Genomic DNA, 26,911 nt, shown 5'->3' with positions numbered 1-26,911 from the left:
TCGCTTGCTTTCATCTACAAAAAATGACAATGTCCAGGTACCTCGGAATGGCAGCCATGCCCTCCAATGCATCAAGCAATATCTGAATTACTGTAATCCACAATCCTGCTAGGTGTGGTATTGTCCAGGTTGCTGACTAAAACACTAAGAATATCATCCCAAGGATCAAACCCAAAGGAACATTATTTAGAATCAGAACTGTTGACTATCACTTTTTCCACCCATGCACTGGAAGGTATTCCATGCTGGTACTAACAGATACGGTGTAATATAATAAACTGTTGTTGAATCACAAAAGGAAAAGATGGGAAGGAGGCTACTGGGTTAAGATAGTGCAAAACAAAAATTGAGGAAAAGGTGCCTGAAGAATGCTCCAAACTGGGATCTAGTGAACTGAGGTCAAGCTAAAGGTTTCAGCAGACATAATCAAGTCATAGATGCATATAATGTTGGCATATGTACAGAATATGTTATGTCTTACTGTATCTTCAAACAGTTCATGTCTACTTATTACAAAGAGAAACTGAAGTTGTTTTCATAGAATGTAAATCCCAGAAGAGAAATAACATTAATTCAAAAGAAGAACTTTGCTATAAGTCATTTGAAAATCATAATTTCATTCTGCCACTGTTGGGTGTCTATCAAACTGAGGTCAGGACATTCTCGTAGTAAATTCCAAATCTTTACTTTTTCTCCTCATAGCACTGTTGGCAAGATCCTGAAAGATCCCTACTGAATTGAAATGATGCTCCGCTGAGTGATTTTTGAGCCTGAAGTGTGAATTCCATAGTTTGCATGAACTACCTACATCTTTTTGCTGCCAGCTCTGCTCTTACATGCCAGGGCACATCAATCCCAACTTGCAATATCCTGGATATTAGTCTATAGTCTATTCTGAACTCAGCAAAAACACCAAGCAAAAATATATGCTGATTCCCCAGGGTACACAAAACTTCATAGTGGACTGAAAAGACAAAAATTTAATTGCCCAATTGCTGTTGAAGAAAAGATCAACAAACTCTACATAACTACATATCTACAACATAAGGGTAATAAATATTTATTAAGATCATTTGGCTTCTGTTCCTCAATCATAAAAGACTAATAAACATTTCATCATCATAAAATTTGCATAATTTCAAATAATTTTTTTACTACAATGATTAAAACCTCAGTTTTGTTCCTTCCTTATTTATTCTGGAAAATATATTCCATTTCTAAAATATATAGAATTGCTTACTTCTGCTGTTGAACTTAGGAGCTTAATACCTGTCCATACATAGCCTTAGGAAGTTCTAAAAACTCATTTAAAGAAGATTTTAATTTTGGAAAATTCATGTTTAAAAAGATACAAAATCTGTATCTTCCATTATTAAAATTTCAAATTCAAATACTTTGTTTATGCATTATACATTTCTCTATGATGTTTTCTTATGAAAGGTTTTATAAGATATATCCCTTATATGCTATTTTAGAAAACAAAAATATTTAAATATTAAAAACATTTACTAAAATGGTTACTTGTTCTGGCATATTTGATATGTACTGCAGAATGGAAATGTTACCAAAAGTCAGAAATTCTTTGCAAGATAAAACCAGAGTGTTAAATATTGATATTCAGATGAAATGTACAGTTGGTAATAGGAAGGCAAAATCTGGCAAAGGAAAAATAAAAATATGGCTGCCATGTATACTACCAAGTCCCCCTGTAGGTGTTTGTAGACTAGAGACAGAATACAGCTGCAAAGGACAAGTGAGTGATCCTGCAGCAGAGGTACACCTATTCATTACTGTTACTTTACTCCTGTGGTAATTTTTAAAAGTAAAACTACTTATTTCACACTATAAGGGAAAATAATGTTGCTTAATTAAAATGCTTTCTGGGGGTAGAGAAAAACAAAAAGCAAAACAAAAACACCAGTGAGAAATTCTCCTTAATGTTTGAATTGCTGACCAGTGTTACTGGTTACATTATATTTGAAGAGATATGAATTTTTCCTTGGGTATGCTGACTGTCCCATAGGACCAGAAAATCTGGCACCTGTTTATGGACAATTGCAACATGAGCTTTTTAACTGGGTTACTGAAGCAATTTTCAATTGACACACTTTTCTGAATTCAGTTGATAGCAGTTCCGGGATATGGAGATCAGTTGCAATGTAAGAGACATTTCTCCAAAAAACAAAGCAAATCTCATTAATTTTAATCCTTGAAGGATTATGCACAATATGATACTATTATGATCATTAAAGTGTAAGTTTGAATGGAACAAAGTTTAATAAACTGACTTTCTGCTTTCTCAAGAAAAATGGATATAAAGAGATGATAAAAGCCCACCCTCCTCTGAGTGGGAAGATTTATACGGTAATGATCTAACAACATTTCTTCCTGAAAATAAAACAAATTCCGCATAAGCTTCTGAAGCAAAATACTGTTCCTGAATTTTTCTGTAAAATAGTACAAAGACAAAACAAAATATAATTGCATAGCCATTATACTAGGTTTGCAGACTCAAAAATATTTCAGGCATTTTAAACAGATGTCAGAAAGTCTTGCTTAAATAATTCTGCACAACACAGGACAATGTATTACATGAGAAGACTATTGGTAAGATAGGCATGTATTTTTTGCAACAGAAAAGGTTGAGACAGTTCACAAATTATCAGAGTGGTACTATCCAGACAGAAAATACTCTAGGAGAATTTTTTTAATGCAAATTTTTGGTCCACTTTTCCATGATACTTTACTGCGTCCTTTTCATTATTCCAAATAGTATGTATTATTATTTTGAAAAACAGAACAGTTCTTCAACCTTGATGTCCTTTTAAATGGTTAAGCAGCACCACAAGCCTCAAAAAGGCTTTAATTAAATAAGCATTTCAGGATTCACTCTACCTATAAAAAAGTTTGAGCTTTATCAAGGAAACTGAAATATCCTCAGCTGTTCCTAAATTCTGTTTATATTCTAGGCAGATTATAAAAGTATGACAGGTTTTTTGTCTAATTATAATATAAAACAGAAGTATGCTGTTCTTGAGACTCTCTGAAAAGAATAATTTAACCAGCTTTATTATCACAAAATGAAGAACTGATGAGAGGTAAGTTGTCTACAAGTTTTAAAAACATAAATTCAAAACACTTTTTTTTTTACACATTTTATTTTGCACTTAGAGAGAATGAAGAGAGGTAAAGTGACATTATAACTGTATTAATTTCAGTAAAGGGGCATGTATTTCACATGGAGTAACAAAAATTCCTACCTTGATGGACTGACTGTAAGGTCCTATGCTGGCAGGTGCCCAGTGGGAAATGCTCTGTACATGCATGACCAGCTTTTCATCATGTACTACATCATCTGTTGCCATGTCATATTTATGTGCAAGGCAGTCAATGCAAAACAGCACTCCATCAGGTAACAATGTTTCCACACATACTCTGAAAACACAAGATAATTATTTTTTTTCAAAAAGAACTTTGCTTGAACCAACTTCCAACATTTATTTTTCAATTTATTTTTTTTTTTTGGTCTGGACATTATCTCAGGAAATTTTGCCTGGATCATAGAGCAAAAGTTAGAGTATTGGAATAACCTGCTAGCATTAACACTGTTATCTCCTCAAGGACACTGCTGGCTCACAGACAGCTTCCTGTCCACCAGGACTCCCAGGTCCTTCTTTGCAGAGCTGCTTCCCAGCACTTCAGTCTCCAGCCTGCAGTGTATTGCAGGTGCATTCCTTCCCAGGTGCAGGACCCTGTATTTGACTTTGTTGAATTTCACAAAGTTGTTCTCTGCTCCTCTCTCCAAGCTGTCAAGGTCCTTCTGCAGGGCTGCGCAGCTCTCTGGGGTATTGACCACCCCTCCCAGATTGGTGTCACCAGTGACCTTGCTGAAGAGGGATCTGCACCTTTATCCAAGGCACTGATGAATAAATTAAACAATACTGGGCCCAATATTGAACCTTGGGGCACACTATTAATGACAGGTCTTCAACTAGACCCTGTGCCACTGATTATGACCCCCTGGGATCCCCATTCAGGCAGTTCTCAATCCACCTCTCTGTCCACTCATCCAGGCCCCACTTCCTGAGTTTGCCTATGAGGCTGCCAAGAGACAGCGTCAAAGTTTTCTAAAAAGCAGCAGCAGCTTATAGTTCCTTTATAACCTTCTCACAAGTTATTTGTAATACTAGCATATTTTTCTGCTATACTTTAAGTTGCATGACAGATACATAAATATGACAGGACTCAAAATCTACTTAAGCATTCATTTATAAAGTTCACTTCTGTTTCCTCCAAGGAAGACTGAGTGCCTTGATGAACAGACAGACGTGTGTTGCATGTGGCCAGTTAAAAGGAGGGGGGGGTTGAGGTCTGTGTGGGGAAATAAACATTTCAAAGCCTGAAAAAGAATTATACTTGCAGTCCATGCATAGAAACGTCATTTAGCTCCCAGCAGGAATCCAACAAAAAACTACTTGTTCTCTTTACATATCATGTAACAGCCTTATAAAATTCTTCCCATCTTGCTTATTTCTTCCAAGAAAACTATTTTTCTTCTCACCTACCACATGTAAATATAGTAGTTTTTCCTCATTACCATCATCATAAGCATGGATGAATGAATTTTCTGCTTGGGCTGGTAAATTTTCAAGACAATTTTGCAAATTTATTGCAGATCCACACCCAAGCCAGTGCTTCCAGCATACCGCTTGTGAGAACTTCCACAACCAGGCCTCTGTACATAATGCAATGATGCAACCATGCAAACTGCTGTATAATTTTTCTTCAGGACAAAATGCAACATAGACAAATATGCAACATAAACGCAGTGCTGTGGAAAGGGATCTGAGGACCCTGGTCGATGGCAAGTTGAACATGAGTCAGCAGTGCCGTGGCAGCCAAGAGGGCCAAGCATGTCCTGGGGTGCATCAGGCACAGCAGGGCCAGCCAGGCAAGGGAGGGGACTGTCCCCTCTGCTCTGCTCTGCCCTGGGGCATGCTCACCTCCAGTGCTGGGGGCAGTTTTGGGTGCCATAGTAAGATATATAGAGTTAGAGAGCATCCAAAGGAAGGCAGCAAAGATGGTGAAGGGCCTTGATGGACAGCCATATGAGGAGCAGCTGAGGTCACTTGGTCTGCTCAGCCTGGAGGAGATTCAGGGGAGAGCTCAGCGCAGTTACAGCTTCCTCATGAGGGGAAGAGGAGGGGCAGGCACTGATCTCTTCTCTGTGGTGACAATGACAGGACTGAGGGAATGGTGTGAAGCTGTGTCAGGAAGGTTTAGGCTGTATCCAGCCTTAGGGAAAGGTTCTTCATCCAGAGGGTGGTTGGGCACTGGAGCAGGCTACCCAGGGAAGTGGTCACAGCACCAACCAGACAGAGCTCAAGAAGCTTTTGGAAAATGCTCTCAGGCACAGCGTGTGATTCTTAACGTGTCATCTGCAGGATCATGAGCTAGACTTTGACGATTTTTGTGGGTCTCTTTCTACTCAGGATATTCTATGATGCTCTGAAAACTGTTTGCTCCATAAAAATAAAAGTAAAAAGCCATTTTCCTGCAACTTTCTAATCTTTCTACCTTTTTATTTTATTGATGGAAGGCTATGTAGCTGGCTATGCAAATGTGGAGGCCTAAAACATGCAGGCATAAGAAATGAAAGTTAAATTGTGAGAACTTGAGTACTATAAAGAGAACCTACAACATGTAGGAGTGGAGACTAATTTTGTGTAGTTTGCAGCTGGGATTAGATCTCTCCTAATCCGACCCTCCCATTTCTCTCTGATTTAATAATCCTGGCCTACAGTCAGCATCTTGAAGAAACCTCTCTCTGCTTGTTTTGGGTCTGACACACAGCCAGTGTAGTGGAATGTGATGATTATCTTAACAATGTCTTTGAACTATTTGTCTTGCTATACTTAAAATTCACAAGCCTCTATTACACTTCATATTCTGCAATAAGAGTATAAAATATAGCATTTTTTATTAGAAAATTGCTGAACAATTGGTTTTAAAAATATGAAGAAGACAAGTGGTATGTCCAAATGATTGACCCTGCTTTTAGTGCAGGATTAGACTAGATGACCTCCAGAGGTCCCTTGCAACCTGTATTAACCTATGATTCAAGTGAAATTTCTCAAGCTACATCAGTTCTGAATTCTCAGCATATTATCTCAGAAGCATAAGAAATTACTGTAAAAATTACAAATTACTGTAAAAAGAAATAAGCCATTTTGACAAAGGCAATAAAAAATACAAACAGAAAATTAGTTTTAACACACATCTTAAAAAAAATAAAATTCATGGGCTAGGTGTTTTTTATCTAATTTCCAATGGAAAACAAACCCACCACACCCAAATAACACAGAAATCACATAGTACACACCTAGACCACCAAGCAGTTTCATTATGTCAGACATAGACTTGGATGCAACATAGAAGATTTTGCACAACACATATTGAAAAAACTATGCTTTGTGTATCTATGAATTAAAGTGTTAGCATCAGTGTTAATTCCTTTTCATACTTGAATTCTTACTGAACATGAAAGTGCAGCTAAGCTATCCATTTGGTGTGATTATCTGAGGGAAACACAAGATATTAAGAACAACCAGATTGGATTGAGCCAAAGATCCATCTAATCCAGTATTTGCCTGCAACCAGAGCCAAGTGCATATAGGCAGGGGAAGAAAAGAAACAGACTAAATATAGTTTTGAAATAACTGTCAGTATCTCATGATGCAAATCTCATGCAACTGCTCAGATAATAATTTTGTCAAATGCTTTAGTATTTAACAAAATAAATAGAACAAAGTGAGTAACATTTGTCACAAAGACCTAGAAGGTTCCAGACCTCATCACTTTTAGGAAGACTTAATATTGGTAGTATGGTGCCAGTAATGCTTTTGACACTTTCTCCTGTAACACACTCATAGAGAAATTGTTGATGTATGGGCTGGATGAGCAGAGTGAGGCAGAGTGAAAACTGGCTGAACAGCCAGGCCCAGTGGGTGGGATCAGTGGCAAAAGGCTCACAGGTGAACAACCAGGAGTCTATACTGGGCCCACTCCTGTTCAACATCTTCATTCATAATTGGCATGATGAGGCAGTGTATCCTTGGCAAGTTTCCATCCACATGGATGTTGACAAGATGAAGAAACAGGCACACAGGAACTTGATGAAGTTTGGCAAGGAGAAGCTGCAAGTCCTACACCTGGGGGTGGAACAAACCCAAGGTCCAATATATTCTGTGGGCCCACTGGCTCAAAAGCAGCATTACAGAGAAGGACTGGAGGTTCCTGATGGACACCAACTTGAACATGAGCCAACACCATACCCTTGTGACAAAGAGGTTTGATGATATCCTGGGTTGCAGCAAACCTTTGATGATATCCTGGGTTTTACTTAAACTTCAGAGAAGCACTGCCAACAGGTCAAGGGATGCAAACAGAAAAGAAAAGCAAATAAAATCCCAGCAATACAAACATTTGTCCCTTCAATCAAGTCAAAAAGAACTAAGACTTGTAAACCATGTATTATCCTTCTGTAAGTCCAGATCGGGGGGGGGCATTTGTAAACCTTATGGTATATATTAAAGCAAGAATTTCTAACCCTAGTGGTTTTGACATGAGCAGCTGTGATGTCAATACTCCAAAAGGCAGCAAAAGTCTTCTTCTGTGAGACACAAACATTTGGCAAAATGCTTCACAAATATGGCAACAATAATTCAGTCTATTACACTGCATCATAAATATACTACAGCAGTAGTCTAATCCTACCTTGCTGGTGGACACAAATCAAATTCTGTCACATAAACTGAGTTTATAACACTGAAATCTTTCATGCTCTTCATATATAGATGAACCAAAATAATATCTTTCAGTTTCAATCCCTCTGAAGTCAAAATGGCTGCAGGATAAAAAAAAATAGCTGTTAAAGACAGAATATTGTAAAATGTATTTAGAAAGACAGCATAGGCATCCTGGTTTTGTTCAGCAAAACCAACTGGTGATAACCTAATTGTTCTCTAAACATGACTGAAGATTTTGCAATATACTACCTTTCCCCATTTAATACTTCTTTCTTTCATTACATTCTTTCCCATGTTAGTTTTCCAAATATACAGAAGTAGACTACAAAATAAATTTTATCCACTCTGAGCAGTGGTGAATTCTTGTCCCATGAAAACACATCATACATTCATGCATGTAGATATGTTACAGCCTGAATTACTTGTATCCATAAATCTGATTGTCTTGGGGGCCCTTGGGGAGGGGTGTTCATTCTGTGACAGCTCATAATCTACAAAGGACAAAATTCAAAAATCACAAAAATACAGAACTGGAAGGGACAATAGCCATCTTCAAGAAAAAGATCAAATATTTATATACCATTCCAGAGGGGTGCTCGCCTAAGCTGTTTCCAAAAACTCTCACTGCAATAATAATCTCTGCATAAACAAAGAATTATAAATGGCAAGACAGACAATAGGAAACAGAAGTGGCCACAGGATAAATGAAGGAAAGATGAGAGCAGAGGAAAGCTCAAGCAGGCAGCTAAAGAAGAGATACTGAGAAATCAAGATCATCTGATCATCTGAATGTGTATGCATAGAATACTCCAGACATAGTGCTCAGAGAGAATGTATTACTCTCATTTAGTCGACCACATAACCAGATATGTCATCAGCTCTGCAGTGTCCCTTTTTTAGCTCATGAGCAACAGAAACTAAATGAAGACAAAATCTTCTCTGAATATAGAACATATATAATATGAAAGTACTCATATATAACAAGAGAGTACACTGTGACCTAATTTAAATAAGCCATGTAAAGTTGTTCTCAGTATAATTTTGGGCATCTTGCCCTTTAATGTCACAGTGTGCAAATGTATATATACTTATATATTTGTTTTTAAGTTGAGAAGTACAAGGGTATAAAGACAATCTCTGAAGGTTGTCGCCTTAGTGAGAAACTGTTTTTGTGTTAAACTTTTCACTGCTTTTGAAGACAGTTCATGATTTTGCACACTTTCATTAACATTAGCTAGGTCATACTAGTACTGAATTTTGTTCTAAATGTCTCAGTTTTACTTAGTCATACTGCCAATAATGTAGGCAATATGAAGAGGGGAGTTCTCACTTACAGAAAAGAAAGTGTGCACAAGTGATATAAGAGGCTATATAGCAACTAGAATGTCCTAGACCTCCTATGAAATCACACTACATGTCCAGAAATACCACCTGATAAATTAGCATACAATGGCAATTCTGTATGGAAATAGAAATGTATTTGAATGCTAACTGATAGCAATCACTAGGTCAATATTAGCTGTTACATCATCAGTTAAGGAGGAAACAAGGACAATTTTCAAATTTCCAGCCAGCACTTTAGTCAAGAAGAAAGGTCTGCAGGTAAAAGTTCTGCAGCATTACACGAAATACTGGAGGGGGGAAAAGCCCTCAATCAACGGATAAATACCTCTGCACACACAAATATCCCCACTCTAAATTTAAAATATATGAGCCAAGAAATTAACTCTTATTTGTGGACACAGAGCAAGCTGAAGGGAGTGATTTGGGTAAATTCATAACTCCTACCTTTACTTTAAAAATATATCCTAAGTAAAAGTACTATCCCTTTTCCTCCTGCATTAATTAGAAGAATGGTGGGAAATAACTTTTCCTCAGCTTATAATCAAAATAAAATTGTTTCCCAAAACACGTACTCTAGTAGAAAGGCATACATGATGAACCTTGGGCTCTTCTCAACAACTTTTGTTTTTCAGGGACAGGACCTGAAAAGGTTTCCCTGCATTCCCATTGCATCTGTCCTGGATATATAGGGAAACCTTACAGACTTTCTGTTGAATTTCAAGCCATTCATGGTTTCTAATAATTTATATGATCAGGTGAGACTCACCCTTACTTAAGCAGAACTGCCCCAAAAGTTTACATTGACTGAAGTACAGCTTTTTGATTGCTTTTGGTGGGTTGGCTGGTTTTCTGTTTTGTTGGGGTCTTTTTGTTTGCTTTTTATTAAGGGGTTATTCAGAATCCTTAGCTGAGAGCCACAAAACACAGTATCCAAACTGTTTACAGGAAGTAGCATTTAAGAACTTTAGCGTGTTTTAATGTAATAAAAATGCACCGTTTCCTTCAGCTTATGAAACTTTGCCATGGTACAACTACATCAGAGCTGCTTTAGATTATATAAAGCAAAGCAATCTTTGTCATCTTCCAATCATATCTAAAAAAAAAAGTTTAACATGAGAGTTTAAGAAAACAAATATATAAAGAGCAATACACTGCAGTCCCTCCCATTCTTGGCTTCATAGAATTCCATCCATTCTACAGAACGTTTCATAGCGTCTAGTAAGAAATTTCCATTTCCAAATCTTTTTGTCAGCACACATTCACTTTAGAGGTGGTTAAATCAGTTAGCCCAGCAAAGAGTTTAAAGGTACTGTGCTTATTCCAGTCTCACTACAGTGAAGCTGAACTGCTGTACAGATTCAAAATATATATTCAGAAAAAGCCTTGTGCACATTTGTAGATTAAGTTCTCAGAAACAAATTGTTTTGTTTGTCATGACAGAACCATAATTCATTCAGTTTCCACATTCACTTCTAAAAGGAGAATAACTAAAAGAAATGTGAGAACTGAAATCTTCTGCAAAGGATATGCATCTAAACTACTTTTTTTCCTTACCATCACACAGGTAATGCAAGCAATCTGCTGAAAGCAATAGGCTACTGCACTAGTCAGACACAACATTTTTTGACAGATGCTAAGGCAAAATTACATAATGTTTGTACAAGCTAATTTCCATTCAAATATAATGAGAAAAAAAAAAAAGACTGCAAAACCCTCTTGCTTCACTTTATAGATGATTTGCAGATTTACACTAAAATCTATTGTCTTTTTCCATAAAAGTCTGATCATCTCCACCTTGCTGATTTCCAAAAAATCAAAAACTAGCTTATTGACCTTCTACCAAGTATAACTTTGCTTCTTAAAAAAAATTCTAGGGTTTCTTTACCATCCTATATTCAATCATGAATACTCAACTGGACATGCAAAAATATAAGATATATTAGAACAATATCTCATGCAAATTCTATGAGTTTACCCATTTAGATACTAAAAATTATTTCAATTTTTGTGAATGAAAAGAAGCCTGTACAAACATACTTTACCTGAACTTTAGAATGAAAAAAATACAAAACAAAACCATGAACATTTTATGTCAGAATAAACCATCACTATTATATGTCAGAATCTTCTAAGGAACCTGGATTTCATGATTCCCAAGACAGCAATTTTGCCTTTACATTAGGAATATAAATGAGATCTACTGCTACTGACCTAATCCTAGATGCCAAAATGTATATCAGTTTTCTAGAAAACTTAATTTAAACTTATGGAAGCTACAAATGTGTTTTAGCAAGTAGACAGCATCTATAACACACATACATATACACACTATATATTTTAAGAATGCTATAAAATGAGCAAGTACTGTGTAAATAGAGTTTTTACAGTGATATGAACACTACTTTGGCATTCCAAGGCCTTCAAAGTTAGTCAAATTATGATGTGTTAAATATTAAAGCTGGCAGTCTTGATTTCAAAGGTTCCAATCAACTGCAAAATGAGATGGCACGCCAACAACTACAACCTATAAAGTTATAAAACCACATGAAAATACAGATTCTTCCTTAAAATAATATTAAAAACACAATCAGTGACAGCAAATAATGTATTAACTGAATAAAGCACCTCTGAGAGAAGAAAATGCTTCCTGTGCTGCATCTTGAGCATTTTTATCCTTTGATGGAAGGAAGTGGGCAGTGATACCTGAAAACCATTGGTAACCACTCAGGGATTTTCCTGAATTTTGAAGTGTCTTAGCTATGGGAAATGAAGAAAAGAAATATGATTATAAAAATGAAAGGTTTCAGATTAACCAAGGATACATTTTAAATTGTTTAAAGAAGAACTTCGACAGAACCGAAACTGACAAACTGTAAAAGCATCTTCAAAAACATTTACAAACAGATATAAAAGTAAGGATTCTAGGAGCAAAGCTCCCAAATCCTTCTCCAACACTGCCTTCACAAAATATGCATGCAAGTAGCACATTAGCTGAGAACTTCAGTACATTTTCTCCTCCTTTCCATTTTTGCTGATGTTTTACAATTTCTCAACCTGTTTGGTTACAGACTTGGCACAAGATGTGACACTGAAAAGCTAAAATTTTTGAAAGTATTCAAGTGGCATAAAAACAGATTTTCAAAGTCATATGCCAAATTTTACTGGAATTTAGGTGCTTAACCTGGTTCTGATGATCTTTGCAAATACATAACATATTTAGACATTTTTAAAGCCCACCAGTTACTTCTCCATATTCAAGAAATACCAAATACCTAAATAATATTCAATACCCAAATACTGTTAGCTGTGAAACTTAGTTTTCAGGAAGTTTACACATCTATGTAGGTAGTGTAACAGAAATTTTGTGGCATTTCCAGAAGGAGGAGAGGGAAGGGAAGAGGGAGAGAAGAAAAGAAAAAATAATGTGTTATGCTCCTGTAAACTAATATGAAATGCTTCACTACTATAGATCTATTGCTTATTATCAGAAAAATGCATTCTAGTAGGATCTCTCTTTTCAGACTAATTACTACAGGTCGAGCACATCTTTTTCAGGAGTGTTTGTATAGTAATTAAGATATTTCACCTGCACGAAACAATATTTTTATCTCATTAAAAAAAAAAAAAAAAACTGTGCAAAACTCACTGAAATCCCAAGACTTATGTTTCAAACTCTTCCAGATGACTAGAATATTTTTCTGTGGTTCATACTCTTCTGATGAAGGAAAAATATCATCATCCATACAGCTTATCTCACAAGAACAGCTACTGACCACAAAATTACCCAAGGATTCTTCCTGCTTGAGACAAACAGTATAAAATAAGCAAGTAAACACCATGCCAAGCAGTATGAAATCAGCACATTTTATCATTCAAATACATGTTTAAGTTACAAAAAATACTATAGTTCAACAGATACATATCTTAGAACAATTCACAAAATAATAGCATTGGGATTTCCCATTATTTTGCAGGACTGGCAAAACATAATGTACTCCTGTTCATAAACCAAATGGAAGACAAAGGCAGACTTAGTAACTGAGGACAGTAGACATTAAAAATGATGAGACCCAAGAATAAAGACAGAAAGAATACTATTATGAAGAAATCGTGTCCCCCAGTTATGCAGAAGACAACTATGTTTTCAAAAAAATAGTATAAACTAAGTGAACAGAGGAACAAAAGCACAAAAGTAATCATTTTATAAATAACATTGTATTAATTACCTGAAATAGAGCAAAAGACTAACAAGAAAGTTTTAAAACTTTTTGGAACAATGAATGAAGGCAGTGCATGTAAAAAAAAAATCTCTTTCTATTATCTCACAAAGATTATCCTTTCCATCAAACACTTTGATATGAGTTGATATAACAGAAAAATGCATTTCCCAAGATGTATACATTGAAGTAATTTCTTGACAAGGAAGAAAAATCATTCTTCCCAAATGCTTTCTCGGGACCAGGAAGAGAAAACTACCCACTGCACCTTTTAAAGCAAAATACACAGGCAGAGTGCTTACTGACCAGTCTTTAACAATTCAGTGCTCATTACATTTTCAACATGCCACATAATTACAGCATACATTTTTTGTGGGAGTTTTTTGTTTGCTTTTTAATTTTGGAGCAATCAGAACCCTTACTCTCTCCCATCTGATTTTCCAATCAGGCTAATCTGAAGAGAACATTGACTTTTGGACCACTAGCTTGGGTAATATCACTTGTCTATCTAAAAGCAGTATGAATTACGACAAAATTTACAAAGAAACCCTTATCAAACACCACTGCATGCTGTAATGCCAGATTCTATAAATTAAATTTCTTCCCAAAGATCTCAAATTTCGTGTAGCGTCTAAACTATGCATTTTACCGCAGGCTTCTTAAATACTAAATTCACAAAAATTATAATAAATCCAGATAAGGCAAGATAAAAAGTTGACGAAACATGAAACCTTTGACACTCCTTAACAGTGATTAGAAACTTCTGAATATTCCTTTAGCTGATAAATTTGCGTTCCATGCAAAATGTCATTAAAAAAGAACATTAACATTATTGTTAAATAATTTTTATTGTATTTAATTTTATTGCATTTTTTTTCTTTCCCGTGGAAAATAAAACCTAACTTATTGCAACTTTAAATATTTCTCTTCATTTTAATAAAAAAAGTCAGAAAAATAAAGGCAGAAAACTATAGTGTGCATGAGAACTCTGTGATAACTCAACCCTTACATCAATATTTGACTTCACTGAAGTGAAAAAGGATCCAGTTAAGTTAAAGGAGTGCATTTGGAAATTTTAAGAAATGGCTAAATTACAAAAAGATCATTATCTGTGAGAGGAAACTCAGTTCTGCTGACGCTGAAAAGAGTCAGTTTTATAAGCACTGGTAGTTTTATAAGCACTGTAAACACTAAGTCTATTATCTAAGAGGGGCTGATGTTCTTTGATTGGACTTCATTTTATTCATTCCTCCAAGAAAGACATGAAAGTCAAGGCAATAATCTACTTTACTTGAATCAATTGTACCTCAGAGGTTAAAAGAAGTCAAGAAGATGTAACGTAATAGCCAGACAAAAACTGCAATTTAGCACAAACATGACACGCATTCCAACATTACAACAGACAAGCATCCAGCAGCATCTGTACCATTTCCCACTCATTGAATTACACCTTTGACTACTGCCATAAGTGGGTGCATCTTGCCATTACCCAGAGGGATGCCTGGGTTCCAGAGGCGTGCTCCTAAGTCTTCAGGTATAACTTAAAAAAATACAGAAGCAGGAACACAAATCTATAATTGAAAAAGATCTAAAGATGTTTTAAGCTACAAGAACCAAGGAAATTAAATTATTTCAAAAGTTTCTTATTTTTTTATCTACAAGATACCATTTCATGGAAATATATAGACTGTATAGCAGCGTCACATGCCAGAAGTGCTTCCACTTGCTGCTTGCAAATTATTGTTTTAATAAATATATTATTTTCACTGAGTAATTCGTAGCATCCACCACGAAACAATCAATTTGCATTGCAGCATGGGCATTCAGGGGAGTTCTAATGTAACACATGCAGAGTTGGCACCTCTTGGTCCTACACCTGAGTATGCATGCACAGAAATGGTGATGTGAATGATGCCACTACACTGCTGCTTTGGGTTTTGTTTTTACATCACCTGGATTTTAACTTCACTGTGCCATAAAAGTCCATCAGAATGGAAAAAAAATGTTAACTGGAAAAGAAAAAGTTCCAGTTTCCCAGTTTTTTACTCACTTTTATTACGCTTTATATAATCACCTTTGAAGAGATCTAGAGATACAAGTATCTTTGGAGGCTGCTGTTAAAGATCTGTAACTTCTCTCCATTCCCCAGCCTGAAGGACCAAATTTATATGTTCTGCAAGTGAACATCAAGAGAGCAGCTATTCCATTTTCATGCCACTGGTTAAAATGCTTTCATCTACGTTTCTAAACATGATTTCTGCAAGATGTGCTTCATTAAAAAAAATCATGGGTATGGAGTGAGCCTCACAGACTCTATCACAACTGGTTTGGTATAATGTAGAGAACTCCCCCGTAGTTTTGTAATTTGTTAATGTTACAAATATCCCAAACTGATGCTATGTGAAATTTTCATATCATCTACAGTCACCTTTTTCCTAAGTAACTCCATATTTTACAAATAATTTAGCTTCTATCAATATTTCATCACAGAGATAAATAAAATTATACATCTGTGTTTCCACACATACATAAAAACTTGGACAGTTACAAAATTTTTGGAAATTATTGCGAAATATCAGGAATCTCTTATAAGATGCAAAGTCTGTAAAAAAATTGGGGATGTCTGTTGATTTCAATGCCTATGATACTCATGATGAGTCATTCAAGGCTCCAAAAACATTGATAATCAATCACTTCCCACAGCAGCACAGGTGCAGGCTACAGCAGAAGTATTAGGTGTGGAACCTGGCACCCGAGGAACAACAGGCTCAATGCCAGCCTAAGCAGAGCTGCCATATTCTGTTTAGTAGCTAAATTTAAATCCATACACATGTTGGTCTTCCATTCCTCTCAATAGAGGAAGTAAGCTAAGAAGCTAAAACTTATAGACTACCACAAACAGAGTAACTTTCCCTGAATAATATTCTCACCACTTTAAAAAGAAAAAATCAAGCTTGCTATAATGACATTTTAATTAAATCTTACAGAACCTATTTTATCGCATAACATTTTCATGTTACTTCACAGAAGCAATATATTTTCCCATTTGTTACACAGTTTCTCCCACACCCACTGTACATTGTGATACCAACCTAATTTTGGATCAGAGCCTGCATGCATGCATACACTTAACTATATTCACATAACTCATGTCATTGATGCAAGTGTGCTCAGAATGAAGTTAAGCAAATGCACAAGTGTTCCAAGATCCAAATTCTCCTGTTGAAAAAGCCTTGGAGCTAGGACTTTGACTGATATAGCTGAAATTCCATGCAGTGGTCTTTTATGAAAACAACAGATTGTCTTTTTAAAAAGCTTACATTCTCTGCTACAGAAACTGGTATAAAAACCTATCACAACACAATTCTAAAACTGATAACTCTCCCACTGAGCAGCAATGAGAATACAGTGGAGCAGAGATCTCACAAGACAAAAGATTATTATAATCTCTTTATTCTTTGTGATGTACGTTGATAACAGAACTCCTTGAAATAAATATAATGAGAGAGATCACATGCATCATGCATTATTTTGAGTACCATATACAGAATCATAGGAAAGAATGTCCCTTACGCCAAAATACTTTCAAATAAAGTATCTTCATTATGAAAAAAGAGCTAAAAATTATCTTTCCTCAGAGAACCGGACTGAATCTGCAAGCAAATAGAGTAGAAAAGAAAATCCTACATTTATTATCTTTTATTATCTTATTTATTATCTTATTTATCTTAGAAATAAATCAGAGCACAAAAAAAGTTTTGTAGTATTTGTTATCAAGTTTTGAAAACAAAACTACAAGGGTTATCTATATTCTTATGATGCAGAAGGAAACTAAAGGTTGCCTAGGAGAAGTATTTTTCAATGATGACAAAGCATTCAAGTATTCAAAAAATGCTAGCCACAATGCCATTGACAAAACATATTTTGAAACTTGAAACTCCTTCTTATTTTCCCTGACATCACTGACAAAGTCTAACTCTACAGCTAAATTTCTAAATGTAGATTAACTAAAATAATTAATGAGGAAGTGGCTACAATGTTAAAAGGCTACAATGTTAAATCATATAGGATTTAACATTGGATTGCGTGCCTTTAGTACACACGGCATGCAAATATCTCCTGAAAACCTTTTCTAAATTTACAAGTGTACAAGTTACAGAACTCTACAAGCATTTTAAAAATCTTCTCCAAAATGACCTGAGCAATAGATCTCCTGCCATTTAACAGGGGCAAACTGCTTGCACTTCTGACATGTGTTCCAGCTACAAGGTCAAGATCTTTTACAAACAGGAAAACACAGTATCAGTTTTTGATAGGTAATATAATGCAATGGTCCATTATAAGAAAAAGGAGCAGCAGGCATTATTCCTGGGTCTCTTATAGGCAAACAGGCTCCTTTCTTCTGCAAAGCGTAGAAAGAAAACTACGTGATTGCCTCTAATTCTGGATTATTCAAACTTAAGGGGCTGCAGTTTCCATGCTGTATTGTTTGATATGTGTGTGCTCCTACTCACTGGAACTTGGAAACAAAGTATTCCTTATTAAATGTGGGAAAGAGCAAATGTGAAAGCATGAACAACAGCTAGTATGTTCACTACTGTCAACAGAAATATGCTCCCACCAGCAGAAGCTCCAACAGCTTTAATTTCTGTTTCTGATCTTTACAAAGCCAACACAATAAGGTAAAAGAATATAGGAGAAAGTAAAAGCAAGTTCGTCGTGCTGACAAACTAAAAAAAAAAGTTTCATAGTTGTATTTTTCTAATGGAAAATAATCAGAATTTAATTTTTATTGAGTAGAAGGCCAATACATCCAATTCAAAGATTCTAGAATATGCTTCAGAAATTGCCTCCTGTAAAAAAAAAATTCTACATTTTAAGTGTATGAAGTGACTATCTTGGCAAGGTAAAATATTGATGAAACTAGATATCTATATTATAGTGGTGACCTTTTCACTCTGAAGTAAAAGAGGCATTCCCAAATTTTGAGCATTAGTGTTTTATTACCATTATTTTTTATTCTTAAAGTTTTTTTGTAAAATGCCTACAAAAATTGTTTACCATGTTTTTAATAGTTTTAATAACAAAATATAGTATTTATTTCTTTAGCCTTTTCTGCATCTGCACTATTTATGAAAGAAAAGTGAGTGTGTTTAAAAAAAGCTTCAATTATTATGCAAAAAACATCTTGAAGTTGCACAGAAATATATTAAACCAGAACAGTGAGTACAATGTTATGTTCCCCTAGGCACAAGGGCTCATTTTGCTGCCAAAAACAATCTAAACCAAATTTCTAGGCAGGCTTTGTAGTCAAACATGAAGAGATTTAGCTAAAGAAAATGCATTATAGAGGAGGAAAGACAGCAGAGACCAAGGTGCACTAGCTGTAATTGCAAAGTGATTTTAAAAGTAAATCAAGGAATGTAAAATTAAGACCTGTGGCAAAAAACAAAGACAAAATTAATATACAATTCAGTTAAAAATATGTTTATCTCACAGCAGAAATGATAACAGAACTGATGTCATAATACTTATTAGAATTACACTTCAGTGTGGAGTCTATTAATATTTTCTACAAAGTGCTTACAAAAGTGGCTTTACATATTGTTCATAATGGTGTATTATTTTTCCCAATTTTCAGTAATCCCTTGAAAGCCTCAAACTAAAATTAATTCACCTTCTGAAGCATTTTTTCCTGGAGTACTTCATTATTATGGGATTGGCTGTTAAGTGCTGAATACTAACTGATACTTAAATTTTTCCACAGGCTTATAGGCACAAAATAGTGAGCAAAAGTACAATACTACAGGCATATCAATCTTGAAGGCATGCCTTTATTATTTTGTAGTTAAATGATGCTAACAGTTATGGTCTGAAAGACTGACTGGTTCTCCATATTTATAACTTCTCAAAAATTTAGCTTATTTTACCATGACATAAAATAATCTATAGCCAAAAGATATTAATGCTTTTGCAAAAATCAGACTATTTTCCTTTTAAATATACATTATTTTATGTACCAAAATTTAGGACAAGCTGCTGCAAACCTCACCTCTTGCAAAGTGGGACAGGTTTGTCTACAATGGATTGGAAATACGATTTACTACAACACTGCCTGAAACTGTGAGGCTTTAACCAAATCTAAAACATCTACATAAGAAGGGGAAAAGAGCTGCTGAACAGATAAAAGTAAAATCTTGATTCTTATGTCAAATGTTATGCATTTTAATATGATTTTTCCTCTGATTTATGTAAAGCTTTGTGGTTTTCATTTTCCCTAGCCTGTCACATTGTAGTGATGTATGGTACATTTTAGCGTCAAGTTTGCCATGAGCAATAAAGTCAGTGCACCCAAAGAAATATCAATATATTATCAGTCTTCCCCACCATGCCACATTCCCAAATTTTCCTTTATTCAGCCTATTTGGTTTTGTTTCACACAGTTGATATCCTTTTCACAGTTGCCCACACAAATATTTAATGTTTTATTTTTGAAAGAAATCCAAAACTAGAAATTGACAGGATGAAATACAATTTACTTTCCAAGGCAAAATGAGGCCATCATGGAAGAAAAACACTGAGGTATTTTATCTGTTTGGAACAATAAAATTAAAAAAAAAAATGGAGAGGGAAGAGGGGAAGGCATGATCTATTGAAAGACATGCAGGAAATGTTGCTTAAGAGACATGAAATTTGAAATACCAATAGAATAAAGTTCTGTAACAATTTCTGCACTTCTGTCATCAAAATGCAGAAAGACATAAGAAGACCACCTTGAGGTTTTGAGATGAAAAATGGCCCACAAATATACTACCTGCATGCATTCCTTGACACAAGTTGTGTTTGATCATTCCTAGGGCAAGTTCTGAAATTCAGCTAAGTATGTACATTGTTATTTGAATGCAACACCTACATGAGAATATGATGGTTCAGTCCAAACCGTGACAAAGCAACACAACTAGAAAGCGTGCATATAGCTTTAAAGGAAAAGAACACTTGCAGCCTACTTGCCTTATTCTCCAGGTGTAGTTTTAAAAAATGAAGGTAGGCCACAGGTGCAAATGCATCAGCCGAATGCATGACTACCTCAGCTGAATCTCTGAAATACAAATTTTTATCATTAAATAGTATATACATTAGAGACCAAATCAAATAGTACATATATAAAGAGAGACAACACTTAGTCACTGTATAACACAAAATCTAATGTAACTCATTGAAAATCTATTACTTTCTTATGTTTTCATATAAATTAAGAAAAAGTAGTTTGTTATATAAAGTCTTATTGTTGAATGATACATTGCCTTCAAGAATTTTCAATTTTCAAAAGGAATAAACTATACTTCCTGTGTGAGCTGGCACAGGAGATGCAGCAACAACCATAAAAACACAGAGGAAATGCAAAGAGTAATTTTTTTTTCATTACCTCACCACCTGGGGCCCCTGAAGCAGCATTCAGGCAGGGGCACAAAGGAGGGACACAGGCACTGCAGAGACTTGGTCCATACTAGAGCATCACCAAACCTGCAGGTCTCGCCTGTATCTCAGGGATTTGCACAGGTGCAATATCCCACTGTGCTTTGATCTTTCCCACAGCCAGGCAGGAATCTCAAGCGTGTTTAACAGGGCCCCATAGTCTATCACAGGCCTATGCTATCTAAACACAAATGCTCTACTCATCCAACACATGAGGCCAAAAACAATTAATATGATACATGTGTTTTTGACAGCCCAGCTGCAAGTCACTTGAGAGTATTTACAACCCTCCTTGCCAATCTTCCACTTTTTTCCCACACTTCCAGACCAATATTAAGAGAATTAGTTAGCTGTAGTCTATGAAAGTATAAACTACACTGTGTTTTAGATTCCAGAGATTAATACATAAAGCAATCTTTAAATTTCATCAACAGGAAATTTTTCAGAAGTCCATTGTTTTGATAATGCTCCAGGGATTAGTTTCTGAAGTATTAACAACATACAGTATTGCATACTGAGAAATTGACTGATCCAGCCATCTTGCATCTGATAGTGAAGAATACTAGACACAACTTTTTAATGCCAAATGTGTTGGTAACAATGTTAAACTTCCTGTGTGCTGATTCAAATTAGTTAATTTTAGTTTTCATTTTTACAGACACAATCTGTCACACTTTGATTCACAAGAGGCAGTATCTGTTATATCCATCTGCACAGTTTTACTACTTATGAAAAAGGTAGCTCTAAGAAACAAACATCAGAAGGTGAGAAACTCAAGGAAAACATAAGAGAAATTCAGATGCAGTAAAAGAAAATCTGAAAGTTGTTGAAAGTAAGGCTAAGACACACATAATTTTCCAGAAACCATGGTGCCCTCGGTACCTTCATAGTGTTCAAAGAGATGATATAGATAGATTTCTAGTAATACCACATAAAACCAACGCAAACTCAAAGCAGTTGAAGCTTTGGCTAGATCCCAGTTCCTCAACAAAAGTGTAAAATTAACAGAAATGCCTGCTCTATAAAATGTGTTTTGGGATTTAATAATAACAAAATGTCACAAAATAATGAAAAATACCTTTAACATAAGAAGATCAATTTTAAGCAAACTTTTAAAGTATTTTGATAAACAGGCCTCAGATTCATTCCTGAGAGTAATTATCAAGATTCTTTATTATTAAAATATTGTTTATATTTAAGATATAAGATACTTTATACATAGTTCCTTCAGATTAAAATAATTCTGTTCAACTGACAATGATGTCTTCTAATTCTAACAGAAATAGGTAGAAAAAAATATGTGGAAAGCAGAATAGTGCTGTTTAGAACCAATTAGTCTCCAATTAAAAAACCTAATCAAGTCCTGAACTTGACATTTCATATCCAGTTTGGAAAATAGTAAAAAAAACCCCAACCAACTCAAAACACAGGAAAATTAGATATTTAAAATGAAAAAAATAATTTGTGAGACCCCAATAAATTCTACAAGGCCATTTCACACTAAAAGCCTGAATTTTGAGTAGGAACTTGACTATCTAAGATGATTCATGTTTGATTGTAATGGAAACAGAGGAATTTTGTTAAGGAAATTATCAGAAGACTGAAAAAAAATGAAGAACAGTTGAAAAACTGTTTCAATCAGCTATGTGTTTTGAAATCAAAATCATCTGATCTCTCAAGACTTCTTGAAGATCTAGAAAGCATCCAATCATTGTAAAACACTCTGTAACACTTTCTCAATACAAATATATCAAGCTAGAACAAGACTGAGAGTACAATTATAATTTTATAATTTTGCTTTTAACTCCAAACCTAGAATTACAAACCTAAACACAGAGCTAATAGTAAGGTATACAAAGGAAAATGGTATTTCCCTAATATTTCAAATGGGGCAATTTACTTTCCAAGAGATCAAACTATTCCGTGCTCCATGAACGAAGAGGCATTTATCACAAGAGCAGATATTAGATGGTATTCATATAGATGAGAAATAGATCTTTAAAATTTCAAGAAATCTTGATTAATTGTACCTTAAATATCAGCATAAGAAGGACAGGAAATGCTTGGTACATTTCAAACACTGAGAGTAAGAAAGTTGACAACAGGATTATAATAGACTACCTGGGAAAACCAGATAAACCCAAATCAGACTCTAGTTCAATATTTTGGTTGCAAGATTTTGCTTTCACTACTAGATATTGTTTATTTTCAAATATATGTTTCACTCAATCTGTCATGCTTCCTTTCTGAGGTACATTTTTGAATGAAGACAGAGAAGAATGGCAAGAATTCAACTTAACATTCAGAAGCAAAAGTCGTCATACAGTCTTGCATTAAAGAGACTCCTGTTTCTCCATAGAAAGTAACATCCAAGGTTGTATTTTATTTTCTGCTGAGCCAGCATATTTTTTTTTATTTTGCAAGGATATGATGTAGAAACATATCTTGCCAAGTTTGAGAGGGCAAAAATCATTGACCAGTGAAAACACTACCTGCAAGTAGAGTTATAAATAAAAGGCATACTAGATTTTCTCCAGTTCTTTTAGGTTTATGTGGCAAGGTTTTGGTGGCAGAGGTTAGTGTTTAGAAGTGGTCTCTATGACATGAGACCAAGGATGCTGAGCTCATCAGCAACATTGGTGGTGTCTTGGTGATAACATATTTTAAAACTGTACTGAAAGAGGAGTGAGAAAAACATGGTAGTGTCAGCCCTGCAGACACCTAGGTCCATGAAAGAAGGAGTGAGTGGAGGTGCTTCAAATACCAGAACAGATTCTACGCAGCCTGTGGAAAAGACCATGGTGAAGCAGGTTGCTCCCCTGCAGGCCAGGAAGGACACATCAGAGCAGATACACACACTGCAGTCTGTGCAGAAACCCACACAGAAGCAGTTTTTCTGACAGGACTGAGCCCCATGAAGACCCATGAGGAGAAGTCTGTTCCTGAAGGACCAAACCCCATGGAAAGCACATTCACTGGAGCAGTTCTTGAAGAACTTGCCTGGTGGGAAGGACACACATTGCAACAGTTCATGAGGGAGCCATGGAAAAGACCCAAGCAGGAGCAGGAGAAAAGTGTGAAGAGAAGGGGGCAGCAAAGACAGTGTTATGAGCTGACCAGCTTCATTCTCCACTTCCTTGCACTGCTCATTGGGGAGGATGTAGTAAAGTCAGGAATGATGAAGTGAAGTTAAGCCTGGGAAGAACAAGGTGAGAAGGTATATTTGCTTCCCACTATTCTACTTTTTAAAAAATGTATTTATTAAATTTGGCAATAAATTAAATTAATTTTCCCCAAATTCAATGTGGTTCCCCATTACAGTACTTGGTACATTGCTCTCTTCTTGACCTACGCATCTTTTCATCTTATTTTCTCTCCCTGCCTTCCTAAAGAGGGAGAGAGCAGCTTGGTGGGAACCTGGCAGCCAGCCAAAGTTAATCCATCACACCTGTTTGAAGGCAAAAGTATTCTTTAATGTCTTCCTCAGACACTTCTAACTCAGGAGATGTTTTGGAGTTGTTCAGGAATTTAGGGATCTTGAAAATCCTTACAGGTTTGAACTTCTAAGTTCCAATGCTTACAAGAACATTTAAGCTTTAAAAATTGCATCAGGATTTAGTCCTGCTTTAGGAATGGTACTCCCAAATTCAGTGCCCCCACTGAGACTCTCCAAAACCACACACTTCTCTCTTTCACTGTCCCCTCCCCTGGCTCTCCCCTCTCAATGTGGTGGCACGGAGTTGAGAATTGGAGGCGCAAAAGGTCAAGATCACGGGTTCAGATAAGAACAAGTTACTGGTAGAAGCAGTGAGACAAAAAATGAACAATAACAGCACAATATTAATAAAAAAAGAATACAATCGTGAGTGACTCACAATCAAAAATGCTCACTGAGAACCCTGCTGCAATGAACAATACAGATGGCTCCCCCTCTGCCATGTTTTTTCCAACTGGGAGGAACACTCCTTTCTCAGAGAGAGAGGGAGAGTTCCTGAGTCTCTTTCCCCCAACCCTGGCAATGAGTGAGGTCCTATCAAATAACATTAGGGTCTTTGGCCAGGCCGCCTCCCAGCTATTGCAAAAATCTAAACCTGGCCTAGCTGAAACCAGGAGATATGTATACCTGAACCATATCTATCTAAACATTTGGAAGCTCTACTAGCAGAGTCAATGTGATTACAAAGTCTGTTTAGATTCAGTGTATATTCAGAAAAGCAAGAATACAAAGTAGAAAAAATTCATAACTTACTTAAAGAAGAAATTATAAAATACTTTTCTTGTGAAGTTCATACAATAAAACTCATTGAAGAAGTGTTTAAAAGTCCACTGTGCTATATATTTATTATTAAATACTTACTAATATTTAAATATTTGATATGTATTTTTTGTGCTTTTATTTTTAACTTTTATTATTTGGAGTATCACCAAGAGAAATTAAAACAACTCAGCCATACCATCTCTGCTTCAGCTTCTCCTAGTCACTTGAACTGTTTTTGCATCACTGACAACCAGATAAACATTTAGAATATATTATAATATATTCCTACTTAAACTGCTCTTTGGTTGATCCCAAACCAAGGGCATAATCAACCAGTATTTCAGTGGACATTTGCCAGATTAGCTGCCAATGCTTTAACCACTTTGTCTATTATCTTCTCTTCCCAAATGCCATGCAATGAAATGGAGCTAACAGTTCTTGGCTCTCTATTCCTTACACAGACAGATCCCAGTCTTACAGAGAAGTGAAACAAATGGACATGCACCATGAAAGCATTACTCATGTCTATATGCTTCATAATCTGGACCTGCACTAAGATGACTGAGAATCCATCACCAATACATGATTACTAGTCTGTTTACTTGCTTCAGAAAAGGAACAGCAGTCAAAATATTTTACTTGAAGCAATTAGGCCTAGCTACTTAACAGACTTCTAAGAAACAAGACACAAGTATTTCCCACAGTTCACTACACAGATTTTAGCAATTAATGTCAAAGGAATAAACTATTCAGTATAATTGAGATGGATTCATACAAAGTTTATATTTAAAATATCCTCTAGTAATTGAAGAAAAGTGTTTATTGTTATCATTCACACACACACATATACACAGTTAATGGAACCCACAGGCTACTGAAGTGGCACTTTATCAAATTTAGCTGTAATGAAAGATAAATATTACAGGCAATTCACACTTCATGAAAGGATAAAAGTGTCAGTGTATAGGTACCATTTTTACTGCAGGCCATAATCAGCAAGTAAACGAAAGTGCAAATGTCTAAAATGTTTATAGCCCTCTATGAACGCCTCATCATGTCAGGTATTGATTTAGGTTTCCAGAGGACTTCGCCAGTGTTAAACAACACAAGTGTCTGTGAACTTAAAGAACATGTTTTACCTCTGCAGATGCCATGAGTTACCTCTTACTACCTCCAGTTGTCTCAAACTAAATTTTAAGATGCTCCCATTGCTTTAATATAAGGAAATAGAAGAATCTGCTCCTTACACAACTATTTTCTTCTTAAACAGAGGGCAGTCCAGAGTGAACGTTTCATATTCTCCTCCTTCTCCACAAACATGGAGTCCATATTTCTCAGAGAGCTATCAAAAAAGAGAAATTGAAACATGTAGGTGTTACACTAAAGTTTATTAAATGTATTTTGCTGAAAATGTCAAGACCAGTACATACTGATTGCTAGCTGGGGTTAAACCATGCACTTTCTAAAAGACTACGCACTACAAGGCTGAAAAAACCCAATCATCATACAGTCAGGTCTTGATTTCTTTGCATGCCTATTACAGTTATTAAAAATTACCAAAGTGTTACATTTTAAGCAGAACTGGCACTGTAATATTTAGATCAACAAATTGATTCCTAGTTCTCCTTTCTCAGTGGCCAGAAAAGCTTGTTCAGGCTCCCATACTTGTCTTTCTTTAGCATATCTATTTCACTTGGAGGAAAAACTTTTACTGTGAGTCAACACAAGAAGTAGCACTTCACATAGAAGTATACAATGAACACATTTTTTGAAAATAGATTCAGATTTGTGTTCTATGTTTAGGTAAA

General features: G+C 35.5%; 1 protein-coding gene across 5 annotated transcripts in view; it reads right to left on the bottom strand.

Moving 5' to 3' along the window:
• The window catches only part of DPH6 (diphthamine biosynthesis 6), a 185,669-nt gene that overhangs the window by 96,977 nt on the left and 61,781 nt on the right, over nt 1-26,911 (bottom strand). For all 5 annotated transcript variants that reach the window (XM_036384380.2, XM_036384386.2, XM_036384383.2 and 2 more), the window contains 6 exons: nt 26,351-26,445; nt 20,381-20,468; nt 12,799-12,952; nt 11,778-11,909; nt 7,777-7,906; nt 3,261-3,435 (listed from right to left, as the gene is read on the bottom strand). In XM_036384380.2, the coding sequence (XP_036240273.1) occupies nt 3,261-3,435; nt 7,777-7,906; nt 11,778-11,909; nt 12,799-12,952; nt 20,381-20,468; nt 26,351-26,445 (774 nt within the window). The remainder of the gene's footprint in view (nt 1-3,260; nt 3,436-7,776; nt 7,907-11,777; nt 11,910-12,798; nt 12,953-20,380; nt 20,469-26,350; nt 26,446-26,911) is intronic.

The sequence above is a fragment of the Molothrus ater genome, chromosome 6, assembly GCF_012460135.2.
Source record: "Molothrus ater isolate BHLD 08-10-18 breed brown headed cowbird chromosome 6, BPBGC_Mater_1.1, whole genome shotgun sequence".
In the NCBI taxonomy this organism is placed as follows: Eukaryota; Metazoa; Chordata; class Aves; order Passeriformes; family Icteridae; genus Molothrus; species Molothrus ater.
This window is presented reverse-complemented; position numbering and strand designations above follow the sequence as displayed.